Raw genomic sequence first — 21,044 nt, forward strand, 5'->3', positions numbered from 1 at the left:
GACTATCCACTGAAGTCGTTTCTAATGTGACCTCTTGGCTGACCGGAAACTATAATACGTTTTATAATAATTGCAAAAAAGGCAAGAAAGGTATAAGAGCATGCATATAATGTAAGACTTGCCACCATTATAGTAATGCACTTTAAGTCCTTGTTAAATCTTTCAGAAAAGCTCTTGTGGGTAAGATTATGCTGCCACTCAAACAGTCTGTTATTTCCCTGTAATAATAACAGCCTGTTATTTCGCTGTAATAGATAATTATATGTAACGATAAGGAAAATATCCTGAAGTTTTTCTTTTAAGGAAATAATCTGCTGCATTGAGTTTTGCAACTCAAAAAGCTTTATTGTTGACTGTAAAATAACTTAGTTTACACATTTCCCTATTATGATGATCATTTTTTTTACTTAATGATTATTGAAGTTGTTCATATTAGCTGTAAACATGCTACTCTTACTATTAAATACTAACTGCAGGTATTGGCCTGCCAAAATATAGTGTATTAAAAAGTACCTCTGAATGGTGTCAACCTTTTTCCTTTAAGGTCTTGTCCCTAACTGTTGACATCCAGCAGGATAGACGTTGTCAAGTGGTTTATATGTCCAAGCTATTGACCTATTTGCCTTGATTCTCAACATTTTATCAAACCAGGAAATAATAGCCACAAACTGGGTATTTTGAAGCTAAGGCAGGGGAGTTGGTAGCTATATAGGGTGAATATGTTAACCAAATGTTATGGGAGAGCTTTGCCGAGCTCTTTGTCAAATGTTATTTGACCCATTCAAACCAAAATAGATGTCCTAAAACAATTGAATATTTTATATTGTAACTTTATTAGCCCCATCTACATTGATCATGTCATTTCTATATCCTTCCTCTGAATATCAGTCTGTGAAAAAATCTTATAATTGATAAGGGGTCCAAGCACCAGGTGGTAAATGGACTAGGAGTTCATTTCCCCATGTGATCCACAATATTTCAAGAGCCTGAAACTGTTTGAGTGACAGCATCATCTGTCCATCAAGAACTTTTTTTAAAATATTTTACAAGGGCCATTACTATAATGATGGCAAGCCTTATTACAAGCCAGGATGACAGATATGCATGCTTTTATACACTCCTGGCCTTTTTTGCATAGATTTTAAATCTTATTATGATTCTGGACAGCAAAGAGGTCAGACAAAAGAAAGTAAAATTTGAAAAAATTAAGGTACTGTAAGTATGTAATACTTTAAGTACTGTATTCATAACAGATCATAAGTTAAATGAGTAAGAAACAAGTATCATACTTTTACATGGTTATTTTTTACAATTTCTTACCAGATCAGGGCAAGTTGAGTCCAGGGCAGGTCATGAGTGTTAATATTTATGCGTATCATGACTAAATTATTTCTTATATAAGTTATATATAAGTTTAATATAAATGTAAAACAAAAAACAAGACATAAACTTCCGTATTTTACTTCTTACACTATTGTTAGTTAACTAGAAGTATCAAACACCTTATGAATGATAATATGGCCTCTCAGCGAGAGAATGTCGATATCGAAACAAATGATCACTTATTTCCGAATTTTTTGCAAGAGTAAGAAAAAATGTCCTCGTAACAAAGTTTGAGTCCACTTATGGAGAAATAAATAGTCCAAGGCTAGTAAGAAAATGTTTCTTTCTTTGTGGCTAAAAGGGTTCAGAAATTAGGAGGCATATGACGATGTAGGAAGACTTTGAAAAGCAAGTGCCGTTTTCCCCCTTCTCGGCCGCCATTTTGGATTCCTTGAGACAAAGTCAATTTTTCCGCCCTGTCATCTGATTGGCTAATCCGTGCGTCTAAAAATAGCATGATCCTAGGGAACGCCGTGACACTTCTATAATACAGATGATTGCCCCTACTTATAAGCCCCTGCCTAAATCGAGTGAAAACGGCCGGTACTTCCGACTCTGCCGCCATCTTGTTTGAAAATAAACATTGGATAATTTATGATGAAATCCTGGGTGTAGAAGGAGTCACGTGACCGGCCGATCCCAGGCCCTTTACCTTTTTCCCGACCCAAATGACAGGAAATGGAGAGGGCCCTGGGAACGACGTCGAGAGGCTCGTTTGGCGTTCCAGAGCGCGAGCATTTCCGGTAGGGGCTTTTTTTGCAATTTCTTGGAAATAGCTAGCTTTTGAGGTTGGAAATAGAAGTCATTGCATTTGAGTCGTAGAGCCTTTTGACTAAAGACATGGAAAGCTTACGCTGATCTACATAAGACAAAATCGTCGAGATGAAATGCCCGAATCCTAATTGTGACCCACCGGAGTTTGTCAAATCTCTGTTTGAAGCAGGAGTCGGACTCTATTTCTGTCCCGCGTGTGGCGTTCCTCTCAAAGATCAATGCAGCAAATCGGAAACAGAATTAACTAATGCCTCTACCACAGTGTCCCCAAACGACCAGTTGCCCCCTAAGCAAAGTAAGTTTTATATCCATTAATCTCTGGCCATGCAGTTTCTTTATGATGATGGTGCATTTTGCCTATTTAATCAATCGTAGCGATCTCAAGCTCAATAAATCTACATCAACTTTCTAGAGTGTATGCTCACAGAATCGACCTAGATAGTATGTGTGAGGGTTTTCATAGAGTAATTCGTAGCTCAAATGTCTTCTTTTCTGAAATTTTAAAGTGTTTCTTTGGGAGAGAGAAAGTGAAAGTAGGAAGTGAGCAGTTCGTAGTTCTACAACAACAGCTCGCAGGGGCTTCTGGGGGTATACCCTTATCATGTATTCATGTAATTCACTGAGTGCTTTATAGACATGGGGCAATATGAAATCATTTTACTCATTTCAACAGCCATTGTATCATTTTTGCATTTTCTTGATGGTGCTCCGGTATGAGAAATGGTATTGAAACAATCTTTCAAGAACAAATGATAACTATTCAATTCTGCATGAATGCTCGCATATTCACAGCGCTCGCTCAAGCGTGCAACCAGCATTTTTTATTTAATTCTCCTAGTGTATTTAAAAGTTCACCTCAGATTGATATAGGCTACATGTGTTTGTATTTTCATTATTTCACAATTCAAATTATTTACAGTTTATATAACAAAGAGGAAGACCAGCAACCATGCTCATTTGCATGAACGAGAAATTACATTTTGGTGACAATTGAATAGACCAAAATGACTACCGTAATTGTTTCAATAAGCCCCGGCCCTACCAATCGATAATTCTGATGATCAATAATAATCGATAGTAATCGAAAAAAATCAATATCAATCAATCGATTAATATCGGAAATTTGATAGAAATCGATAACGTGAAACTGTGAGTATCAATTATTATCGATTTTTATCGATAATTTAGCCCTTTTTATCAAAAGGGCTAAACTTTACCATTTGCAAACCACATTCTCCATATACAAGATAACAAAAACATTCCATATAATTCTTGATAAAATATTTTTGAACACTGCTTAGCCGTTTAGCTGATGATGTATAAGTACGAAGTACGTATAATACGATGTATAACTCCCTGTTCATACTGTTTCTGCCTGCCGGACGTAATTGTGAAATTCTGAAACTGGAATGTCGTGGAATCCCTTCATGACAACTTCAAATGTTGTATCATTACCATCATATTGAAAGTACTTGTGATGAAATAACATTTACGGATGCACACAGGCCCAGATGCTAAAAGTATCATTCCCTGTTTATGCGGTAACGGTTGATAACAGATTCAATTTTCCAGCGGTCAGTTTTAAATATAAGAAATCGATAAAACCCGATATGAGTCAATAATAATCAATATGATTGAGTGCTCTTGTCTGTAAGTATTGATTATTATCGATTTCCAATCTAAATCAATAATAATCAACTGATTTATATGGATTAATATTGATTAATTCGATTAGTTTCCAATTATCGATTTTTATCGATTGGTAGGGCCGGGAATAAACACCCCCCTCAAATAATTGCCTCCACCAATAAGTACCTCATCTTAGAAGAAAAATATTAATAAGCACCTCTCCCAAATAATTGCCTCACCTAAAACATGTTGCACTTTTATTTGACTTTGACAATAACTTTGTTGACTGAGTGCTAGAAGGGAAGTAACTTGATTTATGATAGGTGATCGATTAATGAGTTTTCTGTGTATTTGGGTCTACATGGGTCTAATTAACTATTTACTGGAGTTCATGAATTACTTAGGATGTAAGAAAATCATTTTCAAACCATTAAAAGGTCGGCGGGTTACAGTTGAAGCACACCCTGTAATATTCTCCAACATGCCCCTGAATACCATTATAGAGACCACACTGGTGCAGTGGAGCTAGCCTAAAAGTGTGTATGTGTGTTGGGGAGATGGAATTCAAGACATCCCTAGAGGGTGGTGCCCAGAAACCCTTGTCATAAACTCTTTTTCACCCAAATTCTTCCATATTTACCACATACTATCATACAAGCAATCTGATTGCCCACCCCTCTCCCCCTGTCCATTTATAGAACCATAGCAGGGGAAGGGGCACTTTGGGTGTAGCCATTATGCAAATTTGACCTCTCAAACAAGAAGTTTCATATGTAATAAACACCCCGATCTTGGAGGTAATTTTCGCGTCAGAAAAGTGTGTATTATATAAACATGAGTAAATATGGTAAAAGTTTCATTGTATCAAACATTTGTATCTAGTTGTATGTTTATGAGTATGGGTATGAGTATGGGATTTGCTGATTTTAGAAAAGTTAGCAGCACTTTATTTTATACGGCTCTCCTCTTGTTTTAATGTAAATCTGTGAACATGCTGGTGTTTTTCACATTCGTACAACTTTTTTTGGCTGCCCAATGTGGGGGGGGGGGGGGGGGGGTTTAAATGTGTTGGCAGGTTATGATGAAAAAGAGGAAGGGCTCACAGAGTTTTACAAGAACATGGATGTAACCAAAAGCCTTAGTCGTTGTATGAACTAGGGGGTGGTGATAGGGTGGGGTGAAGGGGGCAGTCCCCATTTCATTCTTTATCTCTCTGTGTAGGGGATCTCTGCTTCCCTACTACAACCCTGATGGCTGTAGGTGTATTTAGTGACTATCTTATATTTCACTCCACGAATGAGGGGAGGGGTAAAATGGAAATAAGCATAAGATATAAGATGGCCATCATCATTTCCTTTCAGACTTATTCTCTTTTTATTCATATAGCAACTGAGGCCCGGCATGCACCTGGCCCAGACAGTCCAACCCCTAGCCAGTCTACCCAATCATCGCACGTAACTGTACAAGTGACTGCCACCAAAAATACTGAATTACAGACCCCAACACCAATCACACCTACCCTTCTGGGAGCTTCCTCACAAAGCTATGACACCTCATTGCATCCTTCACCACCAGAATCTCGGCATTTGGCAGAAATAGGGCAGAGTTCTGCAGAGGTGTTGCATTGCACTGGAAACAATGAAGCTCAAAGACTGAAAGAGGGTAGCTTGAAAGAGGGTAGCTTGAAAGAAGAGGCTTTGACGTCACATGGCCGTGTGGTTGCTGACAAGCAAGGTCCCAAGGCCTTTGTTCATGAAAAGATTCAAGAGAACCAGGGTGAGGTCTATCAGAAGGTTCCTATTGAGCATGATGAAGAGAAAATAATACAAGCAACTTCTGTTACTGTTGTTGAGTCGAGTCAGAAGGAGAATGAACTCACAACACCTGAGAAACAAGGCTTAAATAGGCCTCTTGTCCAAGCCCATCAAGCAACCTCTGCTTGTGCTCCAGATGGAACTGTCAATGTAGTTGGGCGAGAGGTTAAAACTCCACCAGGTTATCATCCAACAAACAACACCTCACAAACTGAACACCACCAAGAGAATGGCACATTTTTTAAACAAGACAATTTAAAATATCTTGAAAATCACCCTGAGAACACCAAATTTCATGAACGTCACGATAATGCCAGCTTTCCTGGAAGTTACCCTGAAAATGCCACATTTCCTGGGCATCACACAGACAACACAACACCAAGGCACCATCTGGATGATGAAGGCTCTTTAGCAAAGTTGCAGAAATCTGAGAATGAGCAGTCTGGTGTATGCCAAGCGGATAAGACATCCTCAGTAGAACCAGAAAATTCCAAAGAAATAGTTTTAGGTGAAGCAGATATGACACAAAACGGTTCCACTGTAGAACATGGCCATAAGGATAAGTTTTCAAAAAGCATTGGAGAAAATTCTGAAAAGGACAGATCAGGAACTTATGGAAGTGACAAGAACTTGAAACAAGAGACTGAGCAAGAGGCAGTAGTCAATGAACATGCTGATAATGGTCAGGGCGGAGATTCCTCGGATGAAGCGTCAGATGTAAGTAAGAGGAAAAATTTACTTTACGCTTAAACTTTGCCCTTTTACAACCTGGGGTTTATTTCATTTTGCCTCCTCGCTGTCCATTGATGTTTTGGAAGATTTGAGCTACAAATGCTAAAGGAGGTCAAGCCGCTGTTTTAAGCCCCCTCCCGCCCCTCTCCCAAAAAAATGTTATGCAAAGCATCCGTTTCCCTGGCTTAATCAAGCGAGTTTTTAAATAATTCATTAATTACATTGTTGATCCAGGTATCAGTTATTCTGAAGTGCTTTTGCAAATAGATCATTGTAATTTTGTAAAGATTGTAAATTTTCCTTTGTGATGTACACAGCTATATTACAAAATAATACACCTTTTGATTAATGGTTTCATTTGCTAACATTACTCATGCAGCAAGATTCTTTTGATCATCCTTCGTTGACAATGTATTGTAGGTGTCAGATCAGAGTGAAGAAGGTGAACCAGTAGCAGGTCAAAGTCAGAAGAAAAAGGACAAGTATGAGAGGAAGAAAACAAAGCAAGCCGAGAAAAAGCGTCTGAAAAAACAGAAGCGTCAGCAGAAAAAAAGTGCAAGCAAAAGAAATACGGACACCAAACAAGAACAAGTGTAAGAATATGTCTTGCGAACACAGGCTGTCTTGTCTCTGTAATGTTATGGTTTGATCAGATTGTTAGAAATATGACATCAACGGACTTGATGATTCTTAGTCAAATGTGTTAAATGAATACACCTATAAAAAGTACTGCAGATTCAACATAGATGTATTTCAAAAAAACTCTTACAAATTCCAAGTCCTAAGATATGAACAAACCAACCTCCTTGACGATTGTGCATTCTTTAATGTTCATTGCACATTTTTGTCATTAATCAGTATACATTTATATCATATTGTCGACATTATCCATTAAACCACCAAAATGCTTTAGCTGCCTGTTATGTATATAACAAGAAAAAAATTATTTAATATATCTTTGGGGTGTTAAAAAATTGCGAAAACTGCCATAATTTGATTATAATTGATCCGATTTCATTGAAATCAAAGTTATTTGTTTGTTCTTTAATGCTCTGATATCGTTTGGAATAGATTATGAAACTACAAAAGCAAAATTGAGTTATTCCAAGTACAGGGAGCTACGGTTTTAATGGTTTCTGAGAAGCCTAGTCCCAGGCGTTGTTATCGAGTACTTGTAGACATAGTTACTAGCTATGTTGTAGATGAGGAATGAGCTCCATTTGTCTAACAATTTCAAGAAAAAAGAACAATAATCCACAAACTAGAAAAAAAAGAGCACTTGAGGTTCCCCATAGCTCCCTGTTTAAAGCCTACATCTTTTCAAAGCAGACAGAAAATCAATCGACTGAAGTTCGTTATATTGATAGAAAATTTATTAAGGGGAACAGGCTTATGAGGAATCAATCATATGATTCGCAGCATCATATGTAGGTATAGAATATTGATTTGTTTTGTTTTATATGTCAGGGAACATGCAGTAGATCTTAACAATGACAACAAAGAAGCAAGTGAGAACAGAAGCAAGGAATCCAAACAAAATCCTATTCCACCACAGCCCCCAAAAGATTTTGACGAAGAATGTATCACAGTCATCTTTCATGCCATTTTGTCGCCCAAGTTTCCATTCAACATGGACAAGGACTCTGTTCATTTACGATTTGATCATCCTGAGCTGGGTGGCCCATTTTACAACTGTGTAAACCTTCATGCAACGTTAGTAATTAATCAATTTATGTAATGTTTATATTCGATTCGCCAATCAATGGTAAACTCTTTTTAAAAAGAACCCTTTTTTTGTAAGAAGGTTCAGCCCAGGCACCCAAAAAGTAGGTAATTTCTTATTAAGGAATCCACAAATACTAGGCTTTTCCTATGATTGCGCACCCCCCCTGTGATTGCGCATCCCCCCCCCCTCAGCCAATCCTGGTTACGCCCCTTTAGCATGCACCCCACGCCCCTTCACCAAATTTTAAGAACATGCAAAATATTGTTTTGTTACGCGTTCTAAAATGCAAAATCATAATTTTGTTCTTTGAAAGTATGTTCAACCTCCAAAAATAAAAACATCCAAGCCTCTGAAAATTAGATGTTCTCATAAAAAGAGAGAGTGTATCCGATGTATGCGACAGTTATTCCATCATAGAAATTTCACTTTACGCTCTCACCTTTTCAACATCGGCCATGATAGTACCATTCCAAACCACACTCTGCCTACATAAGTCCCAATGGACTGCCTTATATATCCCATTATGTCTTAAGAACATTCAGTTGTAATTGTTTGTAACATTCCCCTGGCCTTGTTATTGCATTTGTTCGTATAAAAATACTTGATTTACTATGATTTGCTATGATTTTGTGTGATGATTGAAATATGTTCTTTTAGTGTTCACCAGAAAAGCAAACTTGTTTTTGTTGATGGTGAAGCCAGAATCCCCGTTCGTCTCCTCTCTACAAAGAAACTTCCCTACAAGTATGTGGTGAACTACAAACGAGACCCCAAGAAAGTAGGATGGGAGTACTTGGAGTTCAATCCCTTGTACGGGGAAATTATCAACAGGAATTTGGATTTAGATGTGGGCTTTATCTCCCAAACTGGTAAGTGTTTATTAATACAAAACGTGACTTTTGATTGCATTTCTAAATCGGGAATGCGAAGCATGTACGAGTTATTGTGGGGGATTCCGATGTCACTCCATCATAGGATCACCAATCCGTACACTTTTTATGATCTTTCTGTGCTTTTGCAACACAGCAATCCTTAGGTCATCCTGTAAACTTCCGGTGTTCAACTTCCGGTTAAAGCTTAGTACTATAAAATAGCTTTGGCATCGACCTGTGACTGCTACGGTTATTTGTTTGTGGAGCCATAAGCGAGTAAAAACACTGATACAGGGGTTTCTATTTTCACTTTCTTTGTCTTTTCATGCATTTGGGCTTTAGGGCCTAGAAAAAAAAAACAATTCTTCGAATCTAACAGGATTTTGTTATAGGCTTTGAAGTTATAGGCTTTGAAGTTATAAAATTTAGCATAAATATCGTCCGGTGAATATGACGGGGGCTTAACGACATTTTTCCTTGACTTATAAGGGTAAAAAGCCCCATTGACAAATTTTTCTCAAACATACTAACAAGCGTTTTCCCTCGATCAGCTTTTTTACAAACTAAGAGTTACCCACGGATGTTCTTGATATCCTTGCTGTGTTTCCTTTACGAATTTTATTGTTGTTAATTGCTTAGGTACTTGGCACCAGTTTGACGGGTTTGTCTACTCTCAAGATTGTGTCAAGGAAACGAGTTGGCCTTTCCTAAGCTGGATATCATCAAGTCATTCCTCCTCGAGCAGCAAAACCTTGAAAAACAGACACATCGCTACCAACGCATTTCTTCCCAGATGGAAAGGCTTTATTCCTAATGATACGGAAACGAAGTCTTGCGAATCCAAAGAAATAACATTTTTACAAGCACTGGAACAGATTTCAATGATCAGAACAGGAATGACGACGGTTTACACACACGATTCCCACGGATATTCCGTGAAAAGGCGCATAGATGGATTTAATTTTGTGGAGGTACATTAAAATCCCGCGTAGAACCTACAAAGGAAGTCAACCACGTATTATAAACAGATAAGGGAAAGCCTCAGTTCTTCCCAGCACGACCAAATTCTTTGTTGGACGAGTTATTATTTATTGGGTATAAAGGATATACTTGTTGTCAAGCGACAACAAAACTTGTCTTTTTACCTATATTATGCTTTTTATTATTATAATTATTATCATTATCATTCCCATTATCATTATCATTATTATTGTTATTATTATAATTATGCTACGTTTACTTAATGTTTTCTCTTTCCTAAGGTGCTTCGGAATTTCCTCACTAGAAAGATCCATTCAAACATCAGCAAAAAGCCAGGCAGTAAAGCAGAGCGTGTGGATCGCCTTGTGTCAAGCCTCGGGATTGCTTGTACTGCACGCAAACATATCGTTAAGTTTGACAAAGCAGCACTCACTGACCTCATTCACTGTCTACGGGTACTTCCTGATGGGCGAGAAGGCTGCGACTTAGATGAAGTCGATAAGGAGTTGCCTAAAAAAATGTGGAAGTAAGTTTGGCTTGAGCCAAGGTTTTTATTTGCTGGATAACTGAAAGCTACTTTTTGGTAATTAGATATGGAAAGAAGTTATTGAAAAAACAATACTACTCTTCTGAGGCTGTAGTTGCAAATTTTGTTTGTGATGAGGAAGGTCAAACTTCAGTCATCTCTTGTATTGTGGATGTCCTTTTCTTTTGTATGACCTTTGTAAAACCCCGGCTAACCATTGCAGCTGCACCTTTGCCCCATGCTAGCCACGGCCCTGTTTTCTTGGCCAAATCTAGTTTTGTAAGATAGACATAGTATGTCAAGAGCCCCGTTCGCTTAATCTTTATGCTCTAGGTACTTTTATTCTAATTTTACAGTTCCTTATTTATTTACGTTGCCTAATATAATTTGTTCATATTGCCAATTTATAATGTTCTTGTTATTGTTTGTTTGTTTGTTTTACTATAAAGTCTTAGGGAGTCATTAATTACTGGGGGAGGGTGGGCCGGCAATTTTGCAAAACCATGGGCTAAAGAATCCCCCCTCCCCCCTCCGTCAAATCCAAGCCCTAAAATCGTGATCCCCCCTAGACCGGGCGCGCAAAAATTTGTAACCCCCCCCCCCCCCCCCCCAAACCACCACCACCACCTCCACATTTTTATATTCAATAATTATATCTCTTTAAAACCACAGAGACTTCATATACATACTGAGTGTAACTGAATGTAACTGAATATTTACTAAAGAATAGATCAGCTAGCATGGCAATTTTGTCCTATCTAATTTAAGTATGAATCTTTACTTTCGCTAGTTTAAGAGTGGCACAGAGATAAACAACAAATACCGGTATTGCTAGAAAACGACTACGTCGTCGACGATAACAAAGACATTCTAGGTTTCGCAACATTTCAAAGTATTCGTTTTGTTCAACTGATTAGAACGGGCAGCTTTTTCTGTCAACCATGAGAGGGATTCTTAAAATTTATTTATATAAAGACAAGATTGGTACCTGAACAATATGGAGCTAGATATACAATAGTAGGTTTAGTGTCTTTCGCTTATATTCATTGGAGTCAGTTAACACAACCACACGCTTTGGTTTGCGAATATAGACTGATTTTTAATCACAGTATTTACAACTTATGGCATACGCCTTGACCTTATATGGTATTACAAATAATCATTATCAATAACGTCATCTCTGTTATATGATACTTAAGTAAAGTGTGCTAATACACTACATCCCACCCCTTTCAGATAAAAAACTAAACAAACCGCAAGAACGACCCCTAATGGTTGACAAGGTAGTCAGCAAACTTGGCTGGTGGCTTCCGCACTCGTCCGCTCCGTCTGACTTCAGGTGCTGAAGTTTCGGTCGCCATAGTAACCGCATCTGGCCCTGTATGCTCTGTTTCCGGTTCAGGCTCTGAAACTTCTACTTCAGTATCGGGTTCTGCTACTTGTACTTTCTTCGCGAACTGAACATTCCGCCTAACAGTACTTCCATTCTCCTTTGATTGCACTATCATGTCTGGACCATTAAGGTTGATTACCTTGTACTTTTCTGGTCGGAAATTCGGTTGTAATTTACCTTTTTGTCTCATTCCGCATTACTACTATATCTTCTTCCTGAATGTTGCTATCCGCCGCCTTCTTGTCTGCATAGTCTTTCATCTTTAGCTTATACTCCATATCTCTTTCTCTTGCCACTTCTGGAATGGCAGCAGCTGAATAATCTAACTGGTAGCTTATTCCTCATTTCTCTTCCGAACATCAGAGAAAAGGGAGTGCACCCAGTACTTGTATGCGGACCTGTATGCTACTAGGAACTTCCTAAACTCTTTCTGAAGATCCTTTTTCTCTACTGTGGCTATTTTAAGTATCTTCTCTATGGTTCTGTTACTCCTCCCTACGAGACCATTTGCCTGTGGCCACAACGGAGTAGTTGACACCCACTTGATGCCATTGCTTCTAAGTATGTCTCAAACTCTACCGAAGTGAACTGTGGCCCGTTGTCTGACCTAAGGGCTTCTGAGTAACCAAATCTCGTAAAAATGGCATCCAGAAAATATATAACTGCCCCTGTCTTAGTAGATCTGAGCAATGCTGCCTCAAAGTACCTACTGAAGTAATCAATTATCACTATAACGTAACGACCATCTGGAAGTGGGCCTATCAAGTCTGTACTACAAAACTACTAGGGTGATGTTGGCATCTCTGTCGTTGCTATGGGAACTGGTCTGTCATAACTAGACACTAGCTGGCATGACTGACATGATTTACACAGTTTCTCTATGTCCTTATCAATGCCTACCCACCACACTGTGCTTCTTAGACGCTGTTTACACTTGACAATACCCTGGTGTCCCTCATGAGCTAGCCTTAAAACTCTATCTTGTAAACTAGGTGGAATGAATATCCTTTTTCCTCTCAAGATTACACCGTCACTCTCACTGAGTTCTGATCTGACTGCTTTCATGCTTGTTGAACATTTCTCCCATCTTCCTGTCCTAATTGCTTCCTTGACTACTTGTACAACCTCACATTCATCTGAACTGGCCTTGATTTCCTGCCATGACATAGCACTGCCTCCTGAATAATCATAGAAATATCATCATAGAAACTCATCATATAATCATAGAAACTCTACATTGCCTCTGCAGCTCAACCTAGACATCGGGTCGGCAATATTAGACTCGCCTGGCCTATAAACTATCCTAAACTTATAAGGTGCTAATCGTAAACTCCACCTTTCTAATCTAGGTGTCGACTTAGAATTAGCATTGTTAAAGATGTGTGTAAGTGGCTTGTGATCCGTGACTAACGTGAACTGTATACCTAACAGATACAATCTGAAATGCTCACACGCCCACACTAAAGCCAAAGCTTCTCTCTATGTCTGTGAATGTCTACTCTCCACATCTGACAAATTACGGTGTCCATAAGCAACTATACCTTTTCAGTTCCTCCCTGCTTCTGTATCAAAACTGCCCCAAGCCCTACAGGACTAGCGTCCGCCACTACGAGAGTTTCTGCCTGCCTATCAAAATAAGCTAAGGTCTCGCTGGCACTCATTACACGCTTGATAGCCTGAAAACTTCTTCTTGTTTGGAGGTCCACTCAAAGGTCACTGACTTCCTAGTAAGTTCCCTTAAGGATAGTGGAAAGTGTCGTCGACCGGCTCTCGTAGAATGCGTCTTGACGGGCGAATATTTATCGAAATATTGCGAATAATATATCGTTTTAAAGCTGAATAAATGTAGAATAATGCCATATATCTACATTTAGTGATTTGTCTATACGGTATGAAGCGCGCCCCGAAAACTGACAAAACAAGTGGTGTTTACATATCGAGTTATAGGACCACAGGGTTACCACGTGAAACCGGCTCAAACGCAGAATATCAATCAGCACATAACAAACACCAAAATCGTGTCTGCGAATTTTGATTGGTTCTTTTGTTCCAAAGGAATTGGTTTTCAAAGTCGTAAGACGTTCGCAGACACGATATTAATCTCAAGTTATCGACTAAAACAATGTTTCAAACATGAACTCTTTACGATAAATTGTGTTGTGCCAATAGCTTCTTAAAGCACGCAGATCGGAGCAAAACTCATAGCAGAGTTATTCGCCGCTAAAGCTAAGTAAACCCAAGAGGATGAGCAAGAGAGTGAGCAAAAAAAGAAAGCGTGAAACCACAAATTAATAAGGGAAGGCAAGCCACTATGGCTAAGGCCACTAAACAAACGTGCTGCTGCAACTCCCCAAGTTCTCGAAAATGCTCTCGCTTCTTTGGATCCACGAGATAAATGATATCTCGCTGGCTTCCAGAGAGGCTGAATATCCACTTTTCCCAGTATGCTAGGGGGCGCTTCGCTCGAAAAACTCTCGGAGCATCTGGTTTTCAGGGTAAAATGATATTAGCTTCATTCAAAAATCTTTCAATACGTGAACGATCAATTTTTGTCCAGATATGATGGTTGATAGCCGCAGATTTCGGTTAGATTTCGCTTCAGGTTTTACCACGTTGAAGTTCGGAAAAGTCGATGAAGTCACAGTATAATAATAAATGCTTATAGGAATTATAGTTTGAGAAGTACTCGAGAGTGGCGCCGAAATTATAATAACGCTGTGTTGTGTCACCTAGATTTAAAAACTCCCGGATAACGAGCACCAAATTGGTTGTGGGATCCTGTGTCTTAAAAGGATTAAAGGATTTGTGACACCTTTCGTGTTATGTCTATATTCGACGGAAAACTAACTTTCCTTGTGACTCGCGATTCTTTTGAGATAAAAAGAAAATTCTTTTTGGAAATTGTAGTTTATTTTTTACCAGGTCAATTCGAAATAAAAAAAAAAATTGGTCAGAGAGTGCTTCTGACCCTTTCCACTATCCTTAAAGGTGAGGAAAGTGTTGCTAAATCTGGGATATACCTGCCTACATACTGAACTAAGCCTAAGAATCCACGTAGCTCTGTTACATTAACTGGCGCTCTAGCATTGACTATGGATTCCACTTTGCCTGGGTCTGCAGCTATCCCTTTGTCTGAAATTACGTGTTCTAAAAACGTAACCGAAGATAAACCAAACCGACACTTCTCCGGGTTAAGGGTTAACCCGCTCTCTGATAATCTTTCCATAGCACTAGTTAGTCTTTTCTTGTGTTCAGCCTGATCTTTACCAAATACCATTATGTCATCTGCCAAGTTTAACACTCCTGGCAATCCAACTAACACCTTCTGCACTGTATACTGAAATACCTCTGGTGCACTGCAAATTCCCATACCTAACCTCTTTATGCGAAATAATCCTACATGGGTTATGAAAGTGGTTACGTCTCGCGATTCCTCCTCTAATTCTAACTGAAAAAATCCTTGTTTAAGGTCTAACTTTGAGAAAACTGTAGCACCATTAAGCTCAACTAGCATTTCCTGCATAGTCGGAACCGGATACCTTTCGCGCAAAACTGCCTGGTTAACCTTCGTCAAATCAATGCACATCCTAATTTCCTCATTTGCCTTAGGAATTACCACAATAGGGCTTACCCATCTCGATGCTACAGCTTCCACTGGTTCGATTATGTCTTCCTCCTGTAGTCTATTCAGAAGATCCGCCACCTTGTCTCGATAACCAAATGGCAATCGTCTTACTGGCTGAGCAACCGGTTCCACCTTATCGTCAATGTGTAACTTAACCTTATTTCCCTTTAGTTTGCCCACCCCTGAAAAGCACACTGGAAATTTAGACTTCATTTCAGAACCTAGGCTAGTGTTACATTGCTGTTCTTGTTATGAAACTGAATTTACATGTAATAATTGTAGCTCTTCTTAGCAGTATTATGACTAATCAAATTGCTAACTGATGCATTGCCATCAAAAACATAAAATGTTGCAACACATTTCCGGCTACAGATACTAACTTCCGTTTCAAATTCGCCTTTCAGCTTAAGCGCGTCTTCTTGACCAAACGCATACAATTTCTTGCTGGTTTTCTCTTAATTTCCTCGTAAAGCTTACTTGAAACAATATTCGCCGCTGCCCCGGAATCAATAATAAACGGAAAACTCTTTCCCCCGACTATCGCCTGACACATAGGAGTCTCCCTGAGTTGCCTAATATCCTCATCTACAGAAAATTAATGGGTCACCCCGCTGTCCTTATCTGCTGACTCTTCCGTTATCTGGTGTTGAATTCCAGCGCTTCGTCGCGCACGGCCACGTCCTCGTCCACGCACAGCATGAGATTTCAACTCTCCTCCTTTGCAAAATTTCGACTTTGAAAAATGTCCTACGACTCCACAGTTGTTGCATTTCTTTCCCAATGCTTTACAGACCTTGTCGCTGGATCGGTGCCCTTTTCTTCCGCAGCGATAGCACTCTACTTCGGACATTACGTTGGAAATTCCACTTTGCTATTCGATTGGGGGTGTGTCGACTTTTCCTCCACGTGCTGAATCTTCAAACAGCAAAAACGTATTCGCCAACTGAATCGCCTGGGCCAAAGTTAGGTCGTTCCCCTTCTGCAAAAGTTTTCGCTCTATGCCACTGTGGTTTATACCAGATATAAACTGTTCAACGAGGTTCTCGTTTAAAGTCTCGCCGGTAAAACCGCAATGTCGGATTGCATTACGCAATCTTACCTCGAAAGCCGCCACACTCTCGTTTTCTTCCTTCTTTACTGGACTTTGAATTCCACCGTTTTAGGTACTTCGGGCGACACTAGAACCCTCAGTGTTTCATACTGCCCCGCAGTTAGTCCGCAAAGGAGAAGCGCAACCTTGCTTTCCTCTGGAGTCTTCATCAAATCGCAATAACATTCCAATCGCTCCATATAGCTCTCGATGTCACCAACTCCTGTATAAGTTGGGACAGGGACGCCCTGTGACATCTGCTGGGCCATGATCCCGAATCGCTCGTCGCCAATTTAGTATCTCTCGCTATATATTCATTGGAGTCAGTTAACACAACCGCACGCTTTGGTTTGCGAATATAGACTGATTTTTAATCACAGTATTTACAACTTATGGCATACGCCATGACCTTATATGGTATTACAAATAATCATTATCAATAACGTCATCTCTGTTATATGATACTAAGTAAAGTGTGTTAATACACTACAGTAGGAAACATTATGAACTGAATAAAATTTACATTTCAACAATGACTCTCTTGCTCAGTATTATATTAAAAGCAGACTTAAATTCAGCGCCCCAAAAAATATGACCATTTTTAATCACAGCCCAAAAAAATGTGACCCCCCCTAAATCGGCGCCCAAAAAACATAGCCCCCCCCTACATATCCCCCCCAAGCAATAAATGACCGCTCCCTTAGTAATCAACGAGTCATTACCAGAACTATAATAAATCGGCGAGGAGTTCTTACTGGAAGTTTGGCCCCATCCTTTATTATTGCAGGGAATTGTCCGAGGCAGTTCTTTATTGCATGAAAAGTGCACAAGAGGCCCATATCGGACATGGTGTGCTTCTTCTTGCCATTCCCGTCATCCATCTGCTTAGAGAAGACTGTGTCCCATTTCAAGAACCACCACCGAGTTTGCTTGAAAGTAAGGAAGAATGGTGCTGCTCATCTAAGGAAATGGAAATTAGTTGGCGGTATGTATGTTTCAACATTTTAAAATTCATAAATGCAAAATAAATACGAGTTCAAGATACTCGGGCACCAGTCTAAAGCATAAATGGTCTTTAAGATATGCCTCCAACCAAAGTGATAGCAACTACTCTTAAGCCAGATAATTAATAGCTCGGGCTCTCAAACAAATTTAAAATCAAGTAAGGAAAAACAGCAGTATTAAACCTCTTAACCAAACGTTCAAAATATCACACAAGAAAAAGAGATCAGCAAACACAACTTTAGTCACACATATATACCTTTATTCTGATCCTCCAGGCCCATTTCCATGATCTCAAAACACAATGTTTATCTTCGAAGGCTTCTGGAACCTATGACACATCTAACACCCATGTATTCACCTTAAAGCAAAGCAAATCAATTCCAGGTTAAACAGACCCAGAATAGCAGTGTAAACAATTTTGGAACAATTTGGTTTTAGAAAAGTTTTAGAAAATCCCCAGGAATTTTGCTTGAAAGCATTTGTTAGCACAGCACTCATTTTGGCCCCTATTAGACTTAATGATGTCCTATGGCATTCTCCCAAAATACTATTAGGTAAACAACTGTTGTCAAGTTATGCTTGCTTTGCTGAGCTTTACTGTTGCACTGTTGAAAAGCTTGGATACCGCTGACTCGGTAATGTTTCACAATGACAGGGCTGTTAAAAAATTAGAATGGTCGGGATGGGGGAGTTTTTTTTTTTTCGTAAAAGCTGCTAAAATATCCAGGGATCAATGGGTTGAAGCTTCTTCTCTTTTTTGTATCGTTTCTGTGTCCACACATGCGGGCCGAATTAAATGCTTAGTGTGGATGCTAATCTTATTAAAGACGAAAAATTACCGGATACGTGTGGACATGGCCTATTTTACTATTAGCATTTCCTACCGTAAATACTTGTTTATGCCAAGCTCACATAGACAAGAAGACAAATATTCTTTTATATACTAATATGAAGCCGACGTTCAGAATGCTAAGATCGAACATTACTTGTATGCGTCTCGAAAATAAGGTTTGGCATGGTACTTAAAATAAATGTTTTTTGTTTGCAAACTATATATCCTGCTCTCGCTTTGATTTTTCTTTCAAGGCCGTCGGATGCGTGTAGCGACGAGACGAAGGAGATGTTTTGTGTGGACCCTTTTCTTCGTCGTTTGGTTTTGTGCTCGATCACTGTCATTGATGACTTTGCTGTGATCAGCTCAGACGAGGCATTCCCTGTTTATGAAGTTTGTTCTGCCCTGACAGCTAGTCTGAAGAGAGAACGATTCATATACAACTGCGTAAGCCAATATCTTGTACTAGTGTAAAAAAAAAGAACCAATAAAGAGCCTAAACAGCCTGATTAACAGCCAAAAGTTATCCCAATTTAAAGAAACCTATTCAGTCTGCTCTTGAAAATTCTTGGTTCTTAATAAACGGGGTGTTAAGGGATAATTAAGTGACACTCAATATTTGTTTGCTTTCGCCAATTGCTAATTGTCCCAATGCTTGGGCTTGTCTGCTTTTTTCGGGATAAACTGTTCAAGCATATATTCTCTGTTCGAGGGTAACTTTGATTACTATAAAGAAGTAAATTTAATCTGGTTATTTACAATGAGTTATGTTAAACTCTTTACCCTAGATCCTTCAGATCAATGCAAGTATGGAAAACCTCAGATCTCGCGTTTCTTTCTCAATGTGAGTATAACGTCTTTCTGTTCGCTACTGAGCAATAAATGTAGCAGTATGGTGCCTGTGTTAATGTCCCCCATATAGCTTTTCGGATTTGAAAGGCTTCTGATATGATTGTCATATACCAAATCGTATTTGGTTTGTATGGCTGTTAAACGCGTTCGCCCGAATGAGCCAAATATACAATTTTTAAGGCAATTTAGTAAACTTTTGGGAATATGACGTCACCCATAAACTCTGTTTATTTTGTTGTTGTTGGTTTCTAATTTTAGTTAATGTGTGCCTTTAACATTTGAAAGAAGCGAAGAAGCAAAGCCCGTTATTCTATTTCCGAATTCCCTTATTTCAGGAATGAAGTGGCAGCAGAGGTGACAGCTCGCTCGGCATATCATCTTCTTGTCGCCGTTCTAGAAGTCTCTTCTTTCAAGGCTCCCACTTCTAATGACTGTTTCCTATACTTGACTGCCATCAAACTCTTCGTTACCTGTGTCAGGGCAATGAAGACAAAGAGTTTGGGAGAGAAGGGTGGCTACAGGCAGCTGATGGATGGCGCAGTCAAGGCCATACAACATACAGCAGAGAAAGAGTATGGCAAAGACATGGCTTCTTATTCCGTAAAGCAAAAGGAAGAATTGAAGGTCAGTAACCTTTTTGCTCAGACGAAGGGCTAACGCACGAAACATCAGCACAACTACTCTGTTTCACAGGGGCACATACCTTTTCAACCTTGTGTTGATTTATACCTTTTAAAAAGTTAGCCAGGAGTTTTAAAAATGTCAGCAAATTAGCCTGCGAGAACCACATTTGACACAAACTTCACAAAAATATCATAATTAGAAGGATTTCGTTGTGTTGTAATATAATTTACACTGAAGTATTTCTTTGCCACACTGATTCGCTTGTGAAATTCTTGTTAGTCAGAAAGCACTTGCATCCCTATTGGCTTATTTCCCAAAACTGTTAAAGGTGGCCACGGTAGCGCGCGTCACATTAGGAGCCCGGAAACGTTTCAGAGGTGGAGGTGTTCCAGCTCATAACTAATCTTTGCGTAAATGCCTGCAAGATGCTGATAATTTAGGGGCTTTCAGTTTAACGCTAAAATTAATATCAACTTTTGCCTCACAGTAAAATCAATAATATACACTCAATAAACGTCTAATGTCTAGCATTTACAGACTTGCCATGTATATTAAGACGTCTTGCCAAACAAGGATATGGACATTGATTTTTTTCGTCTAGACCTGGACCAAACTTCTTGCCTTTGAGTGTATGGACGAAGAAGACAAGCGCTACTGGGATGACAGGTTGCTAGCGATATTTATTGCTCGAGTTAAACAGGTTGGTTTTACTTACTTTATAATTGATGTGATAGAATACACTCCAGGTAGAAAAGTGTAGTAAAGCTTGGGAAAAGCTGCACGCTTTCTGGCCTACTTGCAGACGTTAACTCGGTATTTTTCGCTATGTGCTGAGTCGTGGCCGCCATCTTGTTTTGTTCTAGATTCGCGCGCGGCTAGAACAAGTTGGCGACCACGATAAATTATCCATCTCTAGGCGTTACGAGAATCAATGTTGTTCATTGATCGTTTACGGTAGCTAGTAGAAATTTAGTTATATTGTTTTAAGAAATGCATAATCAACACGCACATCTCGCGATTTTTGCTATATTTTTAGCTTCCTGATGAAAAGGTCATTGAGCTGTTTGGTGACAATCTCCCTGAAGACTCTTCACCTGCCGTTATTGAAGCTGTCACGACCGAGGCCTTTGAGGCAATAGAGCGCATTGTTGAGGTATGTATACATTATGCATTTCAGATAGTATGT

General features: G+C 39.2%; 1 protein-coding gene across 1 annotated transcript in view; it reads left to right on the forward strand.

The window, feature by feature from the left end:
• The first annotated feature begins 2,131 nt into the window (after window positions 1–2,131).
• LOC125570308 (E3 ubiquitin-protein ligase RNF213-like) overlaps window positions 2,132–21,044 on the forward strand; it is a 79,741-nt gene continuing 60,828 nt past the window's right edge. Inside the window, 13 exon segments of the mRNA XM_048731857.1 lie at window positions 2,132–2,452; window positions 5,173–6,317; window positions 6,753–6,925; window positions 7,800–8,045; window positions 8,716–8,927; window positions 9,570–9,901; window positions 10,193–10,437; window positions 17,333–17,530; window positions 18,637–18,829; window positions 19,171–19,226; window positions 19,570–19,858; window positions 20,460–20,558; window positions 20,895–21,011. Of these exon segments, the coding sequence (XP_048587814.1) occupies window positions 2,266–2,452; window positions 5,173–6,317; window positions 6,753–6,925; window positions 7,800–8,045; window positions 8,716–8,927; window positions 9,570–9,901; window positions 10,193–10,437; window positions 17,333–17,530; window positions 18,637–18,829; window positions 19,171–19,226; window positions 19,570–19,858; window positions 20,460–20,558; window positions 20,895–21,011 (3,492 nt within the window). The 5' untranslated portion in view covers window positions 2,132–2,265.

This window comes from Nematostella vectensis, chromosome 8, assembly GCF_932526225.1.
Source record: "Nematostella vectensis chromosome 8, jaNemVect1.1, whole genome shotgun sequence".
NCBI classification, from domain to species: Eukaryota; Metazoa; Cnidaria; class Anthozoa; order Actiniaria; family Edwardsiidae; genus Nematostella; species Nematostella vectensis.